The 18,373-nt window shown below is 43.6% G+C and overlaps 1 protein-coding gene across 3 annotated transcripts in view; it reads right to left on the reverse strand.

The window, feature by feature from the left end:
• Window positions 1-18,373, reverse strand: part of Dscam (DS cell adhesion molecule) — a 566,911-nt gene that overhangs the window by 168,978 nt on the left and 379,560 nt on the right. For all 3 annotated transcript variants that reach the window (XM_021209063.2, XM_029544386.1, XM_029544387.1), the window contains exon 11: window positions 14,022-14,195. In XM_021209063.2, coding sequence (XP_021064722.1) covers window positions 14,022-14,195 — 174 coding nt within the window. The remainder of the gene's footprint in view (window positions 1-14,021; window positions 14,196-18,373) is intronic.

The raw sequence follows: 18,373 nt of genomic DNA on the forward strand, positions 1-18,373 counted from the left end.
CACCTATTCCATTTCTTCCTACCCTCCCTCTAGACTAATAGACATACATGGGGTGGGACAAGGGCTTGTGTAGATGCTTCAGTTACCAGCATCTTTTCTCTCTTGCTTTTAGATTTGCTGCTGGCAGTGAGGGCAGCTGGAGTGCACGGGCTTAACCTTGCCTTCACCTTGATCTCAGGTACTACCAAAATGAGGAAGCAGCCACACTAGACTCCTCAGACTGGTGAAAGGCAGATTCCTGACTTGCACGTACCATCCTGTAAATGTGTACGTTTAAATGAGCCAACCAAAACCTCGCCAATTCTTGCTAGCCCCGACCCCTCCCCCTATAAAAACCCCTAGCTTTCAGGCCATGAGGTGAGGTCAGTGCCTCTACCTCCTGTGTGAGGTACACATTGGCCTGGAGCTCCGCCATTAAGCTACCTCATGTTTTTGCATCAAGATGTTTATTTGTGGTTTTTGGGCATCGCCTTCTCGAGACTAAAATGGGGAGGGCTCCCCACGAAAGTCTTACAACAACCAAAGAAGACAGAATTGAGGAGGGTTGGGACTGAGACCATGATGGCTGGCAGACAGACGTAAGTTACTTGTGTCTTTTCTGTGTCCTTTCTTCTAGTGCAGCTAATTGTAGCCGACTGCACTGGAAGAAAGATGGCTTCTAAGAGGAAGCTTCCACTTAGGACACCAGCCCAGACCACTTCTGAGACAAAGAAGAATGTGAAGAAATCAAACAAGAATGGCTGCCAGGGCTTGGTAGGTGTGACAGGTTTTACCCTTTCCTCACTGAGTGCACGGCACATGGCAAATGCACGCTCATCTCCTCAGGACATGTACACAGTGTGCGGAACCACCACTGGCTCAGCTCTTGACAGCCCTGAGAATGAACCAATCCGGACAGACATACTGGCCTGTGTCCAGTTTCTGGCATGACCCTATAAAAATCACAAAAGGGAAATTCAGTGTTGTTCTTCCTCCCATGTAAACATCTTCTGTTTTCAGGAGTTTCTCTTGCTTTTACTTAATTTCTGACTTTTCCCCAAAGTCTAATAAAGCATGCTCCCAATTGGTATTCTCCCATGATAGGCTGTTGTAATGAGCTTTGGTGTGACAGTAAGCTTGGAGCCACTGTCTCAGGCCAGTCTTTGACGTCTATTAGTGTCAACATCTTAGGATCCTGGATCAAGTCCAGCTAGGCCAAGAAATGTCTTGTCACTCTTAAAATCCCAGGGTCACAATGGTTAAGGCGGTGCCACACCTCTAAAAAGTAAAGCTAAAAAACATACAGGTAGCAGTCCATAGCATGTGGGCTGGAAAGACAAAATTCACATGTCAGCTCCTTGATTTCCTATTGTCCCAGTGCCTAGGAGGCCAGGGCTAAAGCTGAGAATCCCATGGAAATGGGGACAGTTAGTCACCCTATGTGTGGCCTTAGGTCAATCCTTAATTTAAAAAATGTGTGTTTGTGTGTGTTGTGCATGTGTGTATATGTGTGTATGTGTGTTTATGTATGTATATGTGTATGTATGTATATATGTGTAAGTTTGTGTGTACATAAACATGTGTGTATGTGTATATGTGTATACATGTGTGCATGTGCACTGGGATGATCTGTCACAGTGTGCTTGTGGAGTTCCAGGTACAACCTTGGATTTCAGCCCTTACATATGTGTTTCTCTGTGTGTGCATGAGTGGACATGTATATATGTGTTTGTGTGTACGTGTGGTTTTGTATATCTGTGTTTGTGTATATGTGTGTATGTGTTCATGTGTACATGTGGGTGTGTTTGTGTGTACATGTGTGTTTGTGTGTGTGTATAACAAGCTATCTAGCCCTTCAGCTTCTGGGGATTCTCCCATCTCTGTCTCCTATCTTGTCTTAGGAGCTTCTAGACTACTGGGTTGAGATGGTAGACTACTCTATTTTCAGCTTCTGTGTACAGTATCACATAGCATAGGTCCTGAGAATCTGTTTTCAGGCTAGTTGTGAGCATTCTCTGGAGCCTGGGATGCAGACATGGGGAAGCACAGACTTCGGGGACAGAAGCAGTGGATCCGTGAAGCCAGAGCAGAGCTGGAAAGTGCTGGCCTGGCGTGCAGTCCCATCCAGATAGCCTCATATCTGGAAGGAGTAGTGGGGATAATTTAACAATTGTGGAGCACAGTTCCATGGGATGAAAGCTCTATTCTGTCACAAACTTGAGACCATGGAAGAACTGTTTAAACGAAGCTGAGGTCTTTCTGGAGCTTTAAGCTCCATCACATCTACCTTGCAAATTCCACAGTGACCTTGGTCTTTATATCTGTGAAGATGGTGCATGTACTTGGTTGGCTCATACTCTTAGTGCTGTGGCCTGCAGCCTAACCTGGAGATGTGAGGGATTGTGGGCTCTGTTGCAAGCTTGGTCCCTACCACTCCATACACTCCCTTCTTCCTGCAAGCTTACCAAATGCCTGAAAATAAATGCCACGAAGGGAAGGAGTTTTGCTGTTTTAAAGAAAAATCAAGGGCATGAATTCAGTTATGAGAAAAAGGAGAGGCTTTTGCCTTTAAGCTGCAATAGAAAAAGCTGTGAAAACAGGGCAGGTATATGGTCCATGTGGAAAGCTGGAAATAAATGTCTCAAGCGAGGCTGATGTATCATCAGTGGTCCACCGTAATTGCTTTAAGATTGCAACACTTAGACTGGACGTGGACATTTTTGATTGATGGCTGCTAATGCAATGTAATACATGGACATTTTACACTCCCCGTTGAAGAATCGACCCAGCGTTTCTGAATTCCCTGACGGCTTCTCTGTGGTCTCCTTTATCTCTGCTGCTCATCAGAGAAAGGGCAACATGCACATTAAGACACCCCTGAAGTGCCAGACGACAGCTCAGTGATGGCTGCTGAGCTGCACTGGGGCCGAGGATGACATCCCGAACCTCACCACTAATGAGAACGTTTGAAAGATTACTGACATCCTCTGCCCTCGGAGGTTGCCGGAAGTAATTAAGCACCACTTCCACAAAAGGGCTGCCTTAGAACACGCAGGGCTTGAATGGGAAAGAGCAAGTGACTGGGCTGTGAGCTGGTGCTGCCTGGGTTTCAAAGTCTCACCCCTGCAAGTGCCTTTCCTGCATGCTGGGCCAGCTCTAGGGTTTATAAAACCACAGCACATACCCTCTCTTTACACCTAGCTACATTGTGTGTGCAGGTTGCTGGACTCCCCGGTCTGTAGCATGCTGCTCATCCTTTTTCCTATCATCAGGGGAGGAAGCACAGGATGCTCAGCTCAGCAGCTGAGAGAGCTGGGACCTTGTAAAGGACCAGATGCACAATGGACCACCAAGGGCAGGACTGGGTATTCCCTAGGCTAAGCATGTGTTGAGGCACACTGACCATTAAAAGTCACATGGTAGAATGATACTCCATGATATGAAAATAGTCAACAACAAATGCAGAGGGGCTTGACTGAGATAGGCTGTGAAACACCACATAGATGTTTCTAGTGAGGAGGAAACAGATGCACACACTGAAGATCACAGTCTTTGACGATGGGTTATAAATTGGGGGGGGGGGGCAGTTCCTATCATTCCCATGTTTCTTTCCATATAAGTAGGCTGTAGGCTCTCATGTTGGAGTTCTCTCTCTCTCTCTCTCTCTCTCTCTCTCTCTCTCTCTCTCTCTCTCTCTCTCTTTCTCCCTCTCGATTTAGATCACTTTTTGCATTACTATAATGAAATGTTTTTGAAAGGCTCATAGTATAAAGAACAGGTTATTTAGACTCATAGGGCTAGAGATTCTGTGTGTGAGCAAGGGGCACCTCAGAGAAGGCACAGCCATCTACTCTCATGCCCCTTAACTTGGGGGCTGTGTAGCAAGGAATTTCTGATATTTTTTTTATCAAATAAGTCATGTTCATTTGGTCATGTGATTGGTTTCATGGACACAGCTTCAAAAGCCTTTGGAACTCCCTGAGTTTTTTAGCACCATACCTGAGTTTGTGCCATTGACGTGTTCATGACAGTTTTCAGGATGGGTTATCCATCCCACAAAGAACAAGTTTGTGACTAGAGCATTGAATGTTCAGCCCCACACAGTCTTAACATCTGGGAATAGTGGCAGGTGAAGCTCAAGTTCATACACATGGTTGATGATTTAGTAGGATCATAGTTCTGGAACTTAGACATAAGCTTTGAACAGTAAGACTCAGGGAGCTTCCTAGTTAGTGGTGTAACAAAATCTTCTCAGATCAAATCTTCTTCTATTTTGGAAGGAGGCTGTTTAACATTCAGGATGCTTTAAGTGGTAGTGAAACATTCCATACTGCAGGGAAATTTGTTAAGCTCAAATAAAAAAAAAAAAAAAATCAACAGCATCTCCAGGAAGTCCCTGAAACTGACCAGATTCACATAGTCTGACAAATCCAGCTGGCTACAAGAGAATCATATCAACTGAGCTGCCAACCTGCTGAGGTGCTGACAAGCTATGCAGTATGCCCCAGGTTCCCAGCTCTCATAATGGCCATTCACACTGAGGTGGGCAGCTGTCTTTGAGTGATTTCTGCTCCCATAAGTAACCCTTCACCCATATTTCTGTAAGTAACTCTAATAAGCTTAATGGTTCACCACGTTGGACTTGGGTGTGTGTGGGTGGGGCGGGGTTGTTTTGTTGTTGTTTTTGTTTTTTGTTTTTTCCTGTTGTTGGTTGCCTGTCTGTGGTGAGTAGATATCTGTGGTGAGTAGACATTTATTTGTCTCCCCAGGAACAGTGCTACATAACCATATCACCATATTGATATCCTGAGATAGGAACATACCCAAATCCTCAAACACAGAAGCTCCCCAACTTTGAGCTTAGGACCCTCCTAGATATCACATGTTCTCGTGTATCTGTCTGTTCATCCGGATCCTCTGTAATAGTGTCACTGAGTACTATTTTGAGTTCCATAACTGTTCTAACAAATTATCCCACACAAAGAGGTTGTGTAACCTTTAACCTGGAGCTGGCCAGGCAGAAGGGGAGGCCATCTGAGAACTCCAATTACTGCTGGTATGTGAAGTGAGGGCAGTCTTACTGGGACCCGGTGCTGACTCCAGGTTGTTAGTGTCACAGTGGAACTGAATCATAGGATACTGCCTGGCATATAGAATGGTGTTAGGATGTAGGCCATTTGTCAAACAGAGGGCTTTGATAGTTAGAAAGCATTAGAGAAACGGCCAGAGCCAAGGTGAATAAAAGATCCTTTGTCCCCCACTGTCTTCTCATATCACCCCAACATAATAGGAGCAAGCAGTCCTGAGTGAAAAGACTGGATGCTCTAGGCCAGGGAGGGCAGAATATCACCATTTAAATTGGACTGACCATTGTGATGGGGTAGAAGATAGCACGGAGCACATTTGAAGCCAGTGACAGGACAAAGCAGAATGAGTCCACTCCTAACCAGGACCAGACTTTTCTGTAAGTCTGATGTATAAGAGTTTCTCTGTACACATACTGATATTAAGCATGTTGAACGTTTGCTTTATTCAAAGACCTTCAGCTGATGAGGCCTATTTCAATTATGGAGGGCAAAAAATATACTTTGTTCATCAGCTACCAATTTAAATGCTAATCATAACCATGATAGACTTTCATAGTGTCATCAAGGATGGACCCTGAAGAAACATGCCTTGCAAGTTGACACATAAAAGACTCAGAAGTGGTATAGCCTATGAGGTAGGAAGTGTCACTCACTAGCAGTGCTGAGCCATCTACAAAAGTGTGGAAATGAAGGAAATCTAATATACACATTTCAAAGCCTCCACATAGTGTCTGCTGCCTCTCCTTCCTATGGCACACACTGGCTGGGATCTGCTAGTCTTCCTTCTTCAGAGTAGCTATTTATAAAGGGTCTCTAGAATCAATGAATGTGAGATCAGGCACAAATGTTATCTACTCGTGGATTTAATACTGCACACCTACCTAGCATGAAGACTGAGATGGAGATGTGAGCAATTTAGCCAGGAAGATAATTAGGAGAAACCATCCATCTCCTGTCCTGTTGAGTGAAGAGTCTCCCTTTCAGATATGTTCCCATCATGGTGACATAGTGGAGACAGAGCATCACAGATGTTCTTCCACCATAGATGTGCTCCTACCATGATAACATAGTGATGACTCTCCCTTTCCGATGTGCTCCTACCATATATGTGCTCCCTCCACAGATGTGCTCCCACCACAATGACATCTGCCATGGTCTGATGAAGTTCAACTTCCAAAACCATGACCTGACTAGGCTTATAAGCAGCTAGGCACTGAGTGTTTCATTATGGAACACAAAATAGACTGATGATTCAATGATGAAAATTAGAATCATTGCGTACCTTTTGCCTAGTAACTGTCACTACATTGTAGATAGATGTCTCTACTGTAAAACCCCACGTAGCTCCTCAGGTTTTTAATATAATGTAATGATCATGTAAATACATAGTTCTTTTGTATGAAATGAGCTACAAACCAACCCATTGGCTTTGTAATGCAATGTTTGTCTTGACCTGTAGGTATATGGGCTACTGTCTACTGCTGTTGGTTTTAACATTTATAGCTGAGTGGCAAGTCAAACATGTGGACACCACCTTGTATTCTGAAATTCACTGATTCAACAGTGTGGGAATCTAGATAAACAGGGAGGAAGCCTGTATGTGCAGAGTTCTACCATTCCCACCCCTGCCTCTCCCATTCTGCTCAGCGATGTCGAAATTGCAAAGAGCAGATGGTTGGATCCTGCCCTGATGGCCTCGGACACCCTGCCATGACTTGCCCTGCATTACAAAAGCTCATCAGCAAATGTGCTCTGGGGACACTGACTTTAGATCTGTTCTAACAGGCATTCCTGATTATTCCTACTGAGGGTCACACCTGGGTGTCCTCAAGGGAGAAGAGAGAGTCATGGCCTGAGTCAGTGCTCACCTCTGAATGAATTATGGGAGGCAGCTCTCCAAGTTCACCTTTGCAAGAGTACATTGGTATGCTCACAAGGCCCACCACATAGCAGATAATTAGACAGCTTTTTTGTTGTTGTTGTTGTTTTGTTGTTGTTGTTTTCAGCTGAATTTACAGAATAAAACTGGCTCAGTGGCCTTTGAGGGTGACATGGATACAGAACTGGCCTATTTCAGTCATAAGTAAAATCATTCTTTCCTGGATGAACTAAACTCAAATGAAAGAATTGACTGTAAAGATTAAAAGAAGCAAGAATGTAAAAGACTGACCCTGGCATCCAGAAGCCTGCTAAGAAGCACCACTTTGGACCTTCCTGTTCTCTCGAAGAAAGTAAACAAGCCACAACACCAGCATCAAACAAGAGCAGTTCCTTCTACCAGAACAATCTGTTGAAATGTCCAACCTCAGGACCGGAGATTGACTGCTAGGCTAGAGCCAAGTGGGCAAACCAGCAAAAGTCACGCAGGACAGCCAGGAGGCAGCTGCTTGGACACACTTATGCCTTGTTTGATGGTATTTACATTATTGTCTGTGTTTAGACACAATGATGAAAGGACCTTCTTTTGAACTGTTTCAGCTACACAAATAAAAGAGGGGAAGGCATGACATCATTTTCAAATGGCATAAAATTAAATTATCTGAGAAAATTAATGAAAAATATCTAAGCTTCAGACAGAGCTAACTGTACCTCTTAGGGGACACCCAAAACACTAGAGAAAAATGGAGGGAAGATTCATTGGTATCAATTTCAGATAACCTTAAAGGGAAGAACATTAGTAAAGATCAGAGGTGAATGACAGCATACCCCAGCATGGCTTTAACATAAAAATGTATTTAAAATGACATGAATCTGATGTTAAAATTAGAAAACAAATCAAGAAGTCTCCAGGGTGAGCTAAGTGGGTAAAGGTACAAGCCCTGTGCAAACCCTGAGACCTGAGCCGATATGATGGATGGCGAGCACTATCTCTACAACTTTGTCTTCTGCCCTCTACAGAGCCATAGCATGTAGGAGGACCCTCCTCATCTCCCATCATATATACACACACACACGCATACAAACACACTAATAATACTTCTTTATAAAAGTCTACATGTGTACATTGGTTATAAATGTGGCAGCTTTCACCAATGAAGGGCCAAACATTGCTCTCTGACCCATTCCTGCCACAGCATGCCATCATGACTCCTGAACATATAGGCAATTATTCCCATCTTACAGGTGAGCAGTATGGAGGTCTTGAGGGTGTTATTATCCAAGTCCACACAAGTTTCTCATAGGCAGAACTGAGGAGTAAAACCAGATAATATAACAACAGCCCTCAAACTATTAAGAATGGTTACAATCCATATTAGAACCTGCTAACTGTCACCGTCCTGGAAATTACATCATAAAATAGCTATACTGAAGTACAATTTACATAAGACAACATCCATGTTTTTATATCACACAATGCAGTGGGGTTTGCATATTTACAGATTTGGGCATCTCTTCCTGCTAAATCTAGAATATTCTCATTACATGTACTAATCTAAACAGGGACACCTGTCTCATACTTGCTCTGTGGTGAAGATCTGAGGGTCCTAGTAGCAGTAATCAAGAAGGCCACCTGAGAACAGATGAGTATCCTCAGGGAAGAGAGAATAATGGGTTAGCTTATTTCCAGTCTAATCTGCCCATGAAGGCATGGTGGACCTCAGAAGTAGGACTGAGAATTGTCGAGACCCCGAGTCTATTTGGTGGATGTCGAGAGACCTGGTCTGAACACAGGAATACATATATGCTAGCTGGTATCTTGTCTGCTTGACACAGGCTGGGGCCATCTGGGAAGAGAGGACTCCAATTAAGAAAATGGCACTGTAAGAGTGGCCTGTAGGCAAGTCTATGGAATATATACATATATAATGACTAATGTGAGAGGGCCTAGCCTACTGTGGGCAGTGCTACTCCTGGGCATGAGATCCTGGCTTGGATAAGAAAGTAAACTGGACCAATCATGGAGAGCAAGCAACATCCCTTCATGATTCCTGCCTTGATTTCCCACTATGACTGGGATGTAGAAGCCAAATAAAAACCCTTCCCTCTCCAAAAAGTTGTGACTGGCCAGTTTTTTGTTACAGTGACAGGAAATGAAGGGGAGCAGCATGCACTCTGGCATTACAGAGTTCTGCCCAGGCTGAACACGAGGCAGGGAGGTGGTGGGTCAGGCTATACTGTGGCCTGTGGGTTGTTCTGGGGCTACAGGCTTCGTCAGATTCCGAGAGCAACTGTCTCTCCAGGGACGCTCCTACCCCTGTTTGATAAGTGATGTTCTTTTATGCTGCATGAGGGGATCAGAAGGGATTGAAGCAGAGCAGCAGACAAAGGAAGAGCTGCATGCGCAGTGTGAGATTCTGCAATCAGTGTTTCTCGAAAGATACAGCCAGCTGCAGGACTCTGGAGGGGGCAGGTGCAATTTTGGCACCCGAGGGGAAACATTAGGAGTGACTTCCATTTGAGAGCCTAGTAGTTTGGGGAATTATTTTCTTAGAAAAGTTATCATGTTCCTAAGACTACAAACATCCTCTGATACAGTAGAAGAGGCTTGGTCTGGGTACCTGACTTGTTTTTTTGCATTTGCTGCCCATGGGGGTTAGGGGTAGTGTAGACCAGAGCCCAGGCTTGATCAGAAGCAGGGCCTGCTGTTTCTGTCTTTGCCACCAATGCTCCTCTAGTGTTTGATTTCCTTTCCTAGGAGGATTTTTGGTACAAGATAAATTAGAACCGAGATGGCAGTGTAGATGCAGCAGCAGGAATACCAGCTGAGTTGGAAGACTTTGCACAGATCAATCTTCCATCCTGTTGATGGCTTTTCCTGACAGTTCCCTACGGTCTGCCTGCTATCTGCCAGCAACACCTTGTGCCTGCTTCCAAACAAAAGAGGGCTGCTGTGGTTGTATCTGTTGTTAAAATGCCCTCTTCTCTAACATGAGTCTTTGAAAGCAATAAGCAAACTGGACAGAACCTGAGTTAGTGCTTACCCCCAGCTTCCTGCTGTAACCCCAATATCCCTCAGTAGCAAGTATATGCTTTGCAAATGGGTTTAAAGCTTGATTCCAGTGCTGTTCTGGGAGCCCCGCATTTGCCTCTGAGCAGCCACCTCTGTCCCCTCACATTACCCAAAGAAGTGACAAGCTCTCTCATGCTGTGTTTAGAAATATGTGCAGCCCCTATACAATAAGACCAACTAACTAGAATATATAAAGAACTCAAAAAAACCAATCATCCCTCAATTAAGTAGAGGGATCAATTAAGTAGACAATTATTTTTTTGTAGGGAAAAAAAAAGACACGTGAAAAACTAGTAACAAATACACAAAGAATATTCCCCCGGCCACTGAGGAAATGCCAACGAGAACTACACTGAGATTGATTTTTATCTTACCCTAGACAGAACACCTTGCTTCATGAAAACCAATGACAACAAGTGCTGGTAAGGAACTGTGGGAAAGGAGCCTTCTGATAAGGCTGGTGGGGGTACAAACTAGTACAACCACTATGAAGATCAGAGAAGAAGTCCTTCCAAGGAATAGAACCCTTAAATGACCCAGCTGTGCCTCTCCTGGGAATATGCTCAAAGGGGTATGAGCTAGCGTACCATAAGATACCTCTGTACCATGAGATACCTCTCACCCATGCTTGTTGCAGTCACTACATCCCAGCTATGGACCCAATCTTGGGGTCCATCAAGAGCTGAATGGATGAAAGACTTGCAACACACACACACACACGCACACACACACACACACACACACACACACACACACACACAGGAAAGTTAAATTGGACTGCCTGGACTGTTGAAAAAGGAATAGGAGTTGGTCACCAGGAAGAAAGGATAGGTTAATGGGTATGGAATGTGGTTAAGGCACATGCCACACTTGAATTAACTGTTGTAATGAAGTTCATCACTTGGTATGATGGCTACACATTAAGTAAAATGATGGAACTAAAACTGAGTGACTTTGAAAGCTTCTTTTGCAGCCTTGCAATCACCTTTATATTCATTTTTCTGTCATTTGAAAGTCTCTGGACATTTGGTTTCTTCCTCAAGGGTAGAAGAGGCTGGACAAGTGTCTCGAGGTTTCACCCAGGGTTGGTGGTTGGGTCAGGTCATAGGAACCATGTAAATGCCTCCCTCTGAAGCTAGAAGTCCTTGTTTCTCTTCCCTCCTCCTGTGTTATATACTATTTACATTTCCTCTTCTAGTATACTTTCCTGAAAGCTCATTTTCTAAGGAAGCACATGTTTTCTTTATCTCTACAGCCCATGATCATGTTAGAAACACTTCTTAGCATGCTTATAGCTAACCTCTGTCTCCCACATCCCCCATGTAAATCACATAGAAACCCCTCTTGCTTTGGTTTGTGAATTGTGTGCATCTTTCCCCTTTTCCTTTCTCCCTGTGGTGACCTTCCCTAACCTCAACGCCTCTGCCTCTCAGACTCTCACGTTCTTTAATATCCAACTTCCATGTAGCAGGACTGTACTCCAAAGCTCTATAATGACTTAGTCAGCTCCAGCTTCTTATTTTTTTTAAAGATTTATTTATTATATGTAAGTACACTGTAGCTGTCTTCAGACACACCAGAAGAGGGAGTCAGATCTCATTATGGATGGTTGCAAGCCACCATGTGGTTGCTGGATTTGAATTCAGGACCTTCAGAAGAGCAGACAGTGATCTTAATCGCTGAGCCTTCTCTCCAGCCCCAGCTCCAGCTTCTATGCCACGAACCAGGAGAGTTATCGACAACAATTATTCCCCTGCTGTCTGTAGACTGCAAATCTCAGATCAAGGCCTGGTTGGACTGGGTTCCAGGGAGGGCTCTTTTCTGCTGTGGAGGCTGCTCAAATTGAACTATTAGGTGTTACACTTGTGTTTGCTCACCTTGAAAAGCCTTGTCTTCTAACACCATCCTCATCAGGATTAAGATTTGAACATATGAACTTTGGGAATCCACATACTGCATAGAAATCACTGATCCCACAGAAAGTTGGAAGTATGCCTTGGCCTATGACCAACATTGATTTCTGTTCTGCTGTGACCCTGCCTGTGCTATTTGCTGCTCAGGGGTTATACACAGATATCCACTGCCCTCAGAGTGAGGAGCTCATGAAGGGGTAGACACCATCCTTCTGTCTTTTGCTACTAGTACCCACCACACGGAGAAGGAGATGATGTGGGGGTAGAAATCTGCAATTTCTATGTTTTACATTTTCCCTATTCTTGAAGGTCTTTTATGAAGCTGAAGTTCTGCCTCTCCTGCCACCTGCATAAACATGGCACACAGGCCTCACTACCTCATAAAGCCAGTTACTCTGTCTTCTTCCATATTACTCCTCATGTCTAAAGCACAGGTATTTCATCCACAAGGACAAATCCATGACCAACTGATGCTATGTACTCCATAAGACCTTGTGCTGCTAGGTTTTTGTTTTGTTTTTGTTTTTTTTTTTTTGTTTGTTTGTTTTTGGTTTTTTTGAGACAGGGTTTCTCTGTGTAGCCCTGGCTATCCTGGAACTCACTCTGTAGACCAGGCTGGCCTCGAACTCAGGCCTGCCTCTGCCTCTTAAGTGCTGGGATTAAAGGGTGTGCCACCACTGCCTAGCTCTTGCTGCTAGGTCTTGATAGATAACTTTTGAACAGAAAAATGAATTAACAAAATATCCAACAAACATATTATTTTCACTGTGCAAAGACAAACTGGTATTACCATGGCTTCTGGATCTTAGTTACCTGAGTAGTTCAGAAACTTAGATTTTTTTTTAAATTACCAATCTAACAATTTCCAATTTCACAGTTTGTCTTTAGGTTCTTTGACATGAGTTCCTCCAGAGTACTGAATCAGTAAGTTCAAAGACTATGCATTAGATGGGTACAAACCATATTTCAAAGCAACTTCATTTCAGAACTGCAATATGCTTTTCTACTGAAAGCTTAGCAAATATCTTATTATTCTCATTTTTTTCTGGTAGAATAATGGACTAAAATAAATTCTTAGTGCATGGGCTAGGTACTGATTCATATTTTAAGTTTTTTAATTACATACACATCCACATGGACATACACACACATACACATACACACACTTTAAAAATGGAGTCCTCTTACTCAGATGTGGCTTCTTAGATATCAGTAACAACTTTAAATCTCTTTAAAGCAGAAAAAGTCTGAGTAAAGCCTTGTTGTAAGGAGGAAATCAAAGCTTATCCAGTAGGAGACTAGTCATACACACAAGCATTTGTTAATAAAACATGATCAGTGAAACATGATCTACTCTGTACTCTTGAGTGTTCATTGACCAATGTGTAAAACAGACTTTGCAGTGAAGAGCCCTCTCCCATCCACTGGCCAACAGCACAGACCCTAAGTCGGCGAGCATGTGGAACTCATGCTATAGTTAGTCTAGTGTTGGGGATGGAGTATCCAGTTGTTATCTCGACATGTTTTACATCTATTTTCCTGGGGTGCAGTTGAAGGGTGAGCATGGGGCTTGGGGTGAGTATGTGTGCCAGAGTACGCGTATGGAAGTCAGAGGATAGCTTGCAGGAGTTGATCTTCAATCCTCTCCTTACTAATAACTACTTTATAAAGAAAATCTATGACCAAGCCAGTTTTCAGTGAAATACATGAAACAGGCTTTCATAAGAACTTCTGCAGGCCATGCACTAGACTCTTCCACAGTGAATTAGAGCATGGGAGAGAGGGTGCCAAGGCCCACTGACCAATTAGGGTGTCAGAGCCTGAGATGGTGACCTAGGGAACCAGCTCTTGAGAACAATGCTCTTCTACACCCAGGGTATAGGGGGGCGGGGCGGCGCAGAAAGCTGCTGACAATTGGTTGGCCATTTCCCATTTTTTTTAAAAAAAAGCATTTCCAATCCTAAAAACTGGAAACATCGGCTATATCCAAACTTGTTTTGTTTTGTTCTGAGCCCGGTATGCATTGCACCAACTGAAGACCTCAGCCCCCAAAGACCTTCGCAGGTAAAACAAAACGTTCTTCATCCTTACTTTTCACCGTGAGGTACATGGACTTGCTGACGTCTGCGCCCACATCGTTGCTGACCTTGCAGAGGTAGTAGCCACTGTCTTCTTCTACAACATGCTTGATCAAGAGTGAGCCATTACTCAGGACCTGGATTCGGCCATTCAAGGCGATTGGCTGGAACTGGGGGACCCCAGCACCTGGGAGGAGAGAAGCACAAAATGGAACCGATGCTGAAAAGTGATGATTCATCTTTACTGGACATGTGACTCGATGCAGAAACACCTAAGGCTTCCCTCTGAGAGGGTCTGTGAAGCATCCAGAGAGCTTTAGATGAAAAGGGGAGGGCTACATGTATGGCACTGTCATCCTACTGACTAGGGTCCTAGACTGAACACAGGGGTCAAAGGCCAGCCAGAGTTACAGCTACAGGGACATACCATGTCGACACCACGACAGACCAACCACATTATGTCAAACTGTGAGCAAAACTCAACCTCTTTCTCTAACTGGCTGCTTATATTTGGTTTCCCAATAGTGAAACGAGAGTGGGGGTAGAATGAGAATGAACACATGGATACAAGATCAAGTTCCTTTTGCTATGAGGACACTGGATGCATCTCACATGGGCACTCTTGGGACACGCACTGTCATACCTTATTTTTCTGTAACACTAAAGTTCTTATTGGAGAAAGCCACACTTAATTTAAAAATGACATTATTTCAGAGAATGAGATTAAAAGGTAGGCGTGCTTAGGCATAGTTCCCTCTATAAAATGCCAAATTTGATGAGTGCTAAGCAACTATGATAAATGGTCATAGTTAGAACGACCTCAGAGTAGACATTGCTCATCTTATGAACAAAGTTCCTCCTGATCCCTGGATTTAATGTGGATGTAAACAGGGGAGGGTTCTTTTGGGGACAGGACATTTCAGGCTTCACTTCCTGTGCATGCCAGAGGCTACAATGAGCTGTAGAGCTTCCTCCTCAGTTTGGCTGTTACAGTGGAGAACCATAGTGCATTGTTAATATCACTGGACTCCAAATATGTCAGTCAGAGGTCATTGTGTGAAGACAATTAAAACACTGCTCACTAGGAGTGCTTGCAGGTGGATATGCTAGGGCCATGGGTATAGAATAACTCACAAGAAATATCTGGATAAAACTTTAGAAAAGAAAGCTCTTAGGAATAATACAGCAGAGGAAGAAGACTCTGCTGGATGTCTAAGAAGACAGTGACTTGTGATGACCTATGACATGGAGTGTGAGGCACATGGAGGATGTATCCCAGCCCATTCAGACTTCCTCCTCTCCTCTCTTGTTCTATCCCTTCAGAATTGGGGGACTAGGTGAAGACTCAGTGAAAGAGTTGATCTCATTTTTCTAGAGGAAGCTCACACTATGGGTCAAAAATATACTCTACACTGGAGCTTCAGGTTCTTTGGCCCCAGAACCAGCTTGGAGCTGACGGGTCTTTTATGCCCGCCCATCACCCATGGGCATCTTCCATAACACCTGAGAACACTAGACTATATACATTGCTGTCCTTCTCCTGCAAGCTTTGTTGTAGGGACTTCAGAGCTGGGTATGAACCTCTCCAGAGAAATCATGGAAATGAATATTGTTCCTGATAAGTAGGAACAAACAGAATCCTAACATGGGTGACTTCTCTCAAGATCCTGCAAAGGACAGGGAGAGATGATTTGGTGAAAACGCTTGCTGTGCAAGTGTGGGGCCTGATTGATTCCTAGTGCCTGTACACAAAGTCAGGTCCAGGTGAGCTTGTTCCTGTAAACCTAGCACTGAAGAGCCAAAGACAGAAATGGAGGATCCCTGGACAGGCTGAGCAGCCAGTGCATTGGGATTGGCCAGTCCCATATTCAAGATTCCCCCCCCCCCCCCCCCGGGGACAATAGGGTTGAGAGCAAATCAGGAAGACATTCAGTGTTGACTTCTGGCCTCTACATGTATCTATATGTGCAGATACATAAATGTTGGTAACAAAGTGGACCCCCAAATGGCAGTGATGCTGATAATGTCCTGAGATGACAGTCCATGAACAACCCAGGCAGGACTCTGACCCAGTAAACAGAAGGATTCCCAGTGGGTAAACAAAGATCTAAACTCAGCATTTCTCAGGGCAGGTTTCAGTTAGTCAGGAAAGCCACCACTTCCCTTCTCTACTGCCAATGGTCAACCACCTCCAGCAAAGAGCTTCTATATCTGAATAACCCAAACACCCTGCAACAGATCAAAGCCCTACAATAACTCCCAGGCCTTTCTAGCTCCCATGCTGGCTCCTGTTGCTACCTGCCCCAACAAAACTGATAAGCAGCTCTTCTCTACCCTCTGAAGCAGCCTGGTAGCTTGCCCCCCAATGAACTGTTCTTTCTACCCACTGAGTGGTCCAATTCTGAGGTTTTTCAGTGATTACTTATAATAAAAACATGCAAACAATACACACAGACACACTCCACATGCATACACATACATGCACACACAAACATATGCACATACATACACACACATATTCATGTAATCTACACATACATGAATATACATATACATACACATGTATACACACTCATACACATATATACATGTACACCTATGCACACGCATGCTCATACACATACATATAAACATGCATACATGTACACACACACACACACACACACACACACACACACACACACACAGAGTTGAAAGCCGTTCTGCTTCTGTTAAGGATGGAGGAAGGCAGAAAAGGAACCTGTTTGCCCTGCTCAGCATCAAAATTGTGCCTTCCTTAGAATAAATCCCAGGCAATGAGGTAAACATAGTTGCAAAGAATTAATGCCTAAAAATGAGGTCTGAGCTCCTAGAGTAATTTACCTTCAGCACATGACAGAAGGAAGGCATAAAAAGGGTGGAAGGAAAGGACTGGAAAAAGCTGTGACCTACTTCAGTCTCCACTTTGGACTAGAATCTACCCCTCAACAAAGCAAAGAAAAAGAGGAATAGGAGAAACACAACTCTTATCAGGAGCAGAGGAAACTACTGGGCAGAGGCTTAATAATAGCTTAATAATTTGCATAAACAGATGGGAAAGATTCAGATGAAATATTAAGACTATTAAAAAGAGGCAAAGTAATAGAAAAGAGAGTGCAGCTTTTATGTGTGCAAAGTATGTTCATGAAGCTTATTATCAAAGTGGACACAGAGGAGGAAATGACTAGGTCAGCAAAATTTGCCCAGAGTAAAGCCAAAAGAACAAAGGGAGGAAATACATAAACTCAGGCAAGATTGTAAAAAATAATAGCATAATCTTAGTAATTACAGTCTTAGAAGGAGGAGGAAAAAAGTCTAGAAAACAATTTGTCTTATTTTTATAAAAATAGTTTTTAAATCAGAAAAATTTAATACCACCATCAATTGATTTGATTTAAAACATTTATAGAGCTCCACACTTAGTAATAGCAGGGCAGGTAAGTTGCAACTGATTCTGGATTTATCACTGCAAGAGATGGAGTAAGGCCTGATACATCTTTTAAAAGCCCAGTGGGAGGTATTTGCAGAAGGATTTTCAGGGAGTTTGTAGTTCAGGAGTGGAGCCCTTACAAATGGGATCAGTGGCCTTGTAAGAGTGACTGTGGAGAACACACTGTGCACTGTGAGGTCACAGCAAGAAGTCAAGAGTGGGAGTTTCCAGGGGGAAACCCTCATCAGAATCTGGCTTGCTGGTTGGTGCCTGACTCTGGATGCTCAGCCTCCTGAATTAAGGGGAAAAAAGATTTTGCCAAATCATTGAGCAACTTGAGCAAATTCAGTCATCAGAAGAAATAGTACTTTGAGCTGTGAAATAAATCTCAGTAAGTGTTTTAAGATAAAAACAACAGTGTGAGAAATATGGCTGGACAAGCTCCAAATCTCCAAGAGTTTGAAAACCAGCACTGTGGCTTTCCTTTCCTTCCCTTTCTCTCTCCCCTTTCCCCTTTCCTTTCCTTCCTTCCTTTTTTCCTTCCTTCCTCCCTCCCTCTCTCCCTTCCCCTTTCTCCCTCTCTCTCTTTCTTTCTTTCTTTCTTTCTTTCTTTCTTTCTTTCTTTCTTTCTTTCTTTCCTTCCTTTCTTCCTTCCCTCCCTTCCTCCCTTCCTCCTTCTCCCTCCCTCCTTCCCTCCCCCTCCCCTTTCTCTTTCTTTCTTTCTTTCTCTTTCTTTCTTTCTTTCTTTCTTTCTTTCTTTCTTTCTTTCTTTCTTTCTTTCCTTCCTTTCTTCCTTCCCTCCCTTCCTCCCTCCCCTCCCTCCCTCCTTCCTTCCCTCCCTCCCCCTTTTCTTTCTTTCTTTCTTTCTTTCTTTCTTTCTTTCTTTCTTTCTTTCTTTCTTTCTTTCTTTCTTTCTT

This window comes from Mus pahari, chromosome 12, assembly GCF_900095145.1.
Source record: "Mus pahari chromosome 12, PAHARI_EIJ_v1.1, whole genome shotgun sequence".
Classification (NCBI taxonomy): domain Eukaryota; kingdom Metazoa; phylum Chordata; class Mammalia; order Rodentia; family Muridae; genus Mus; species Mus pahari.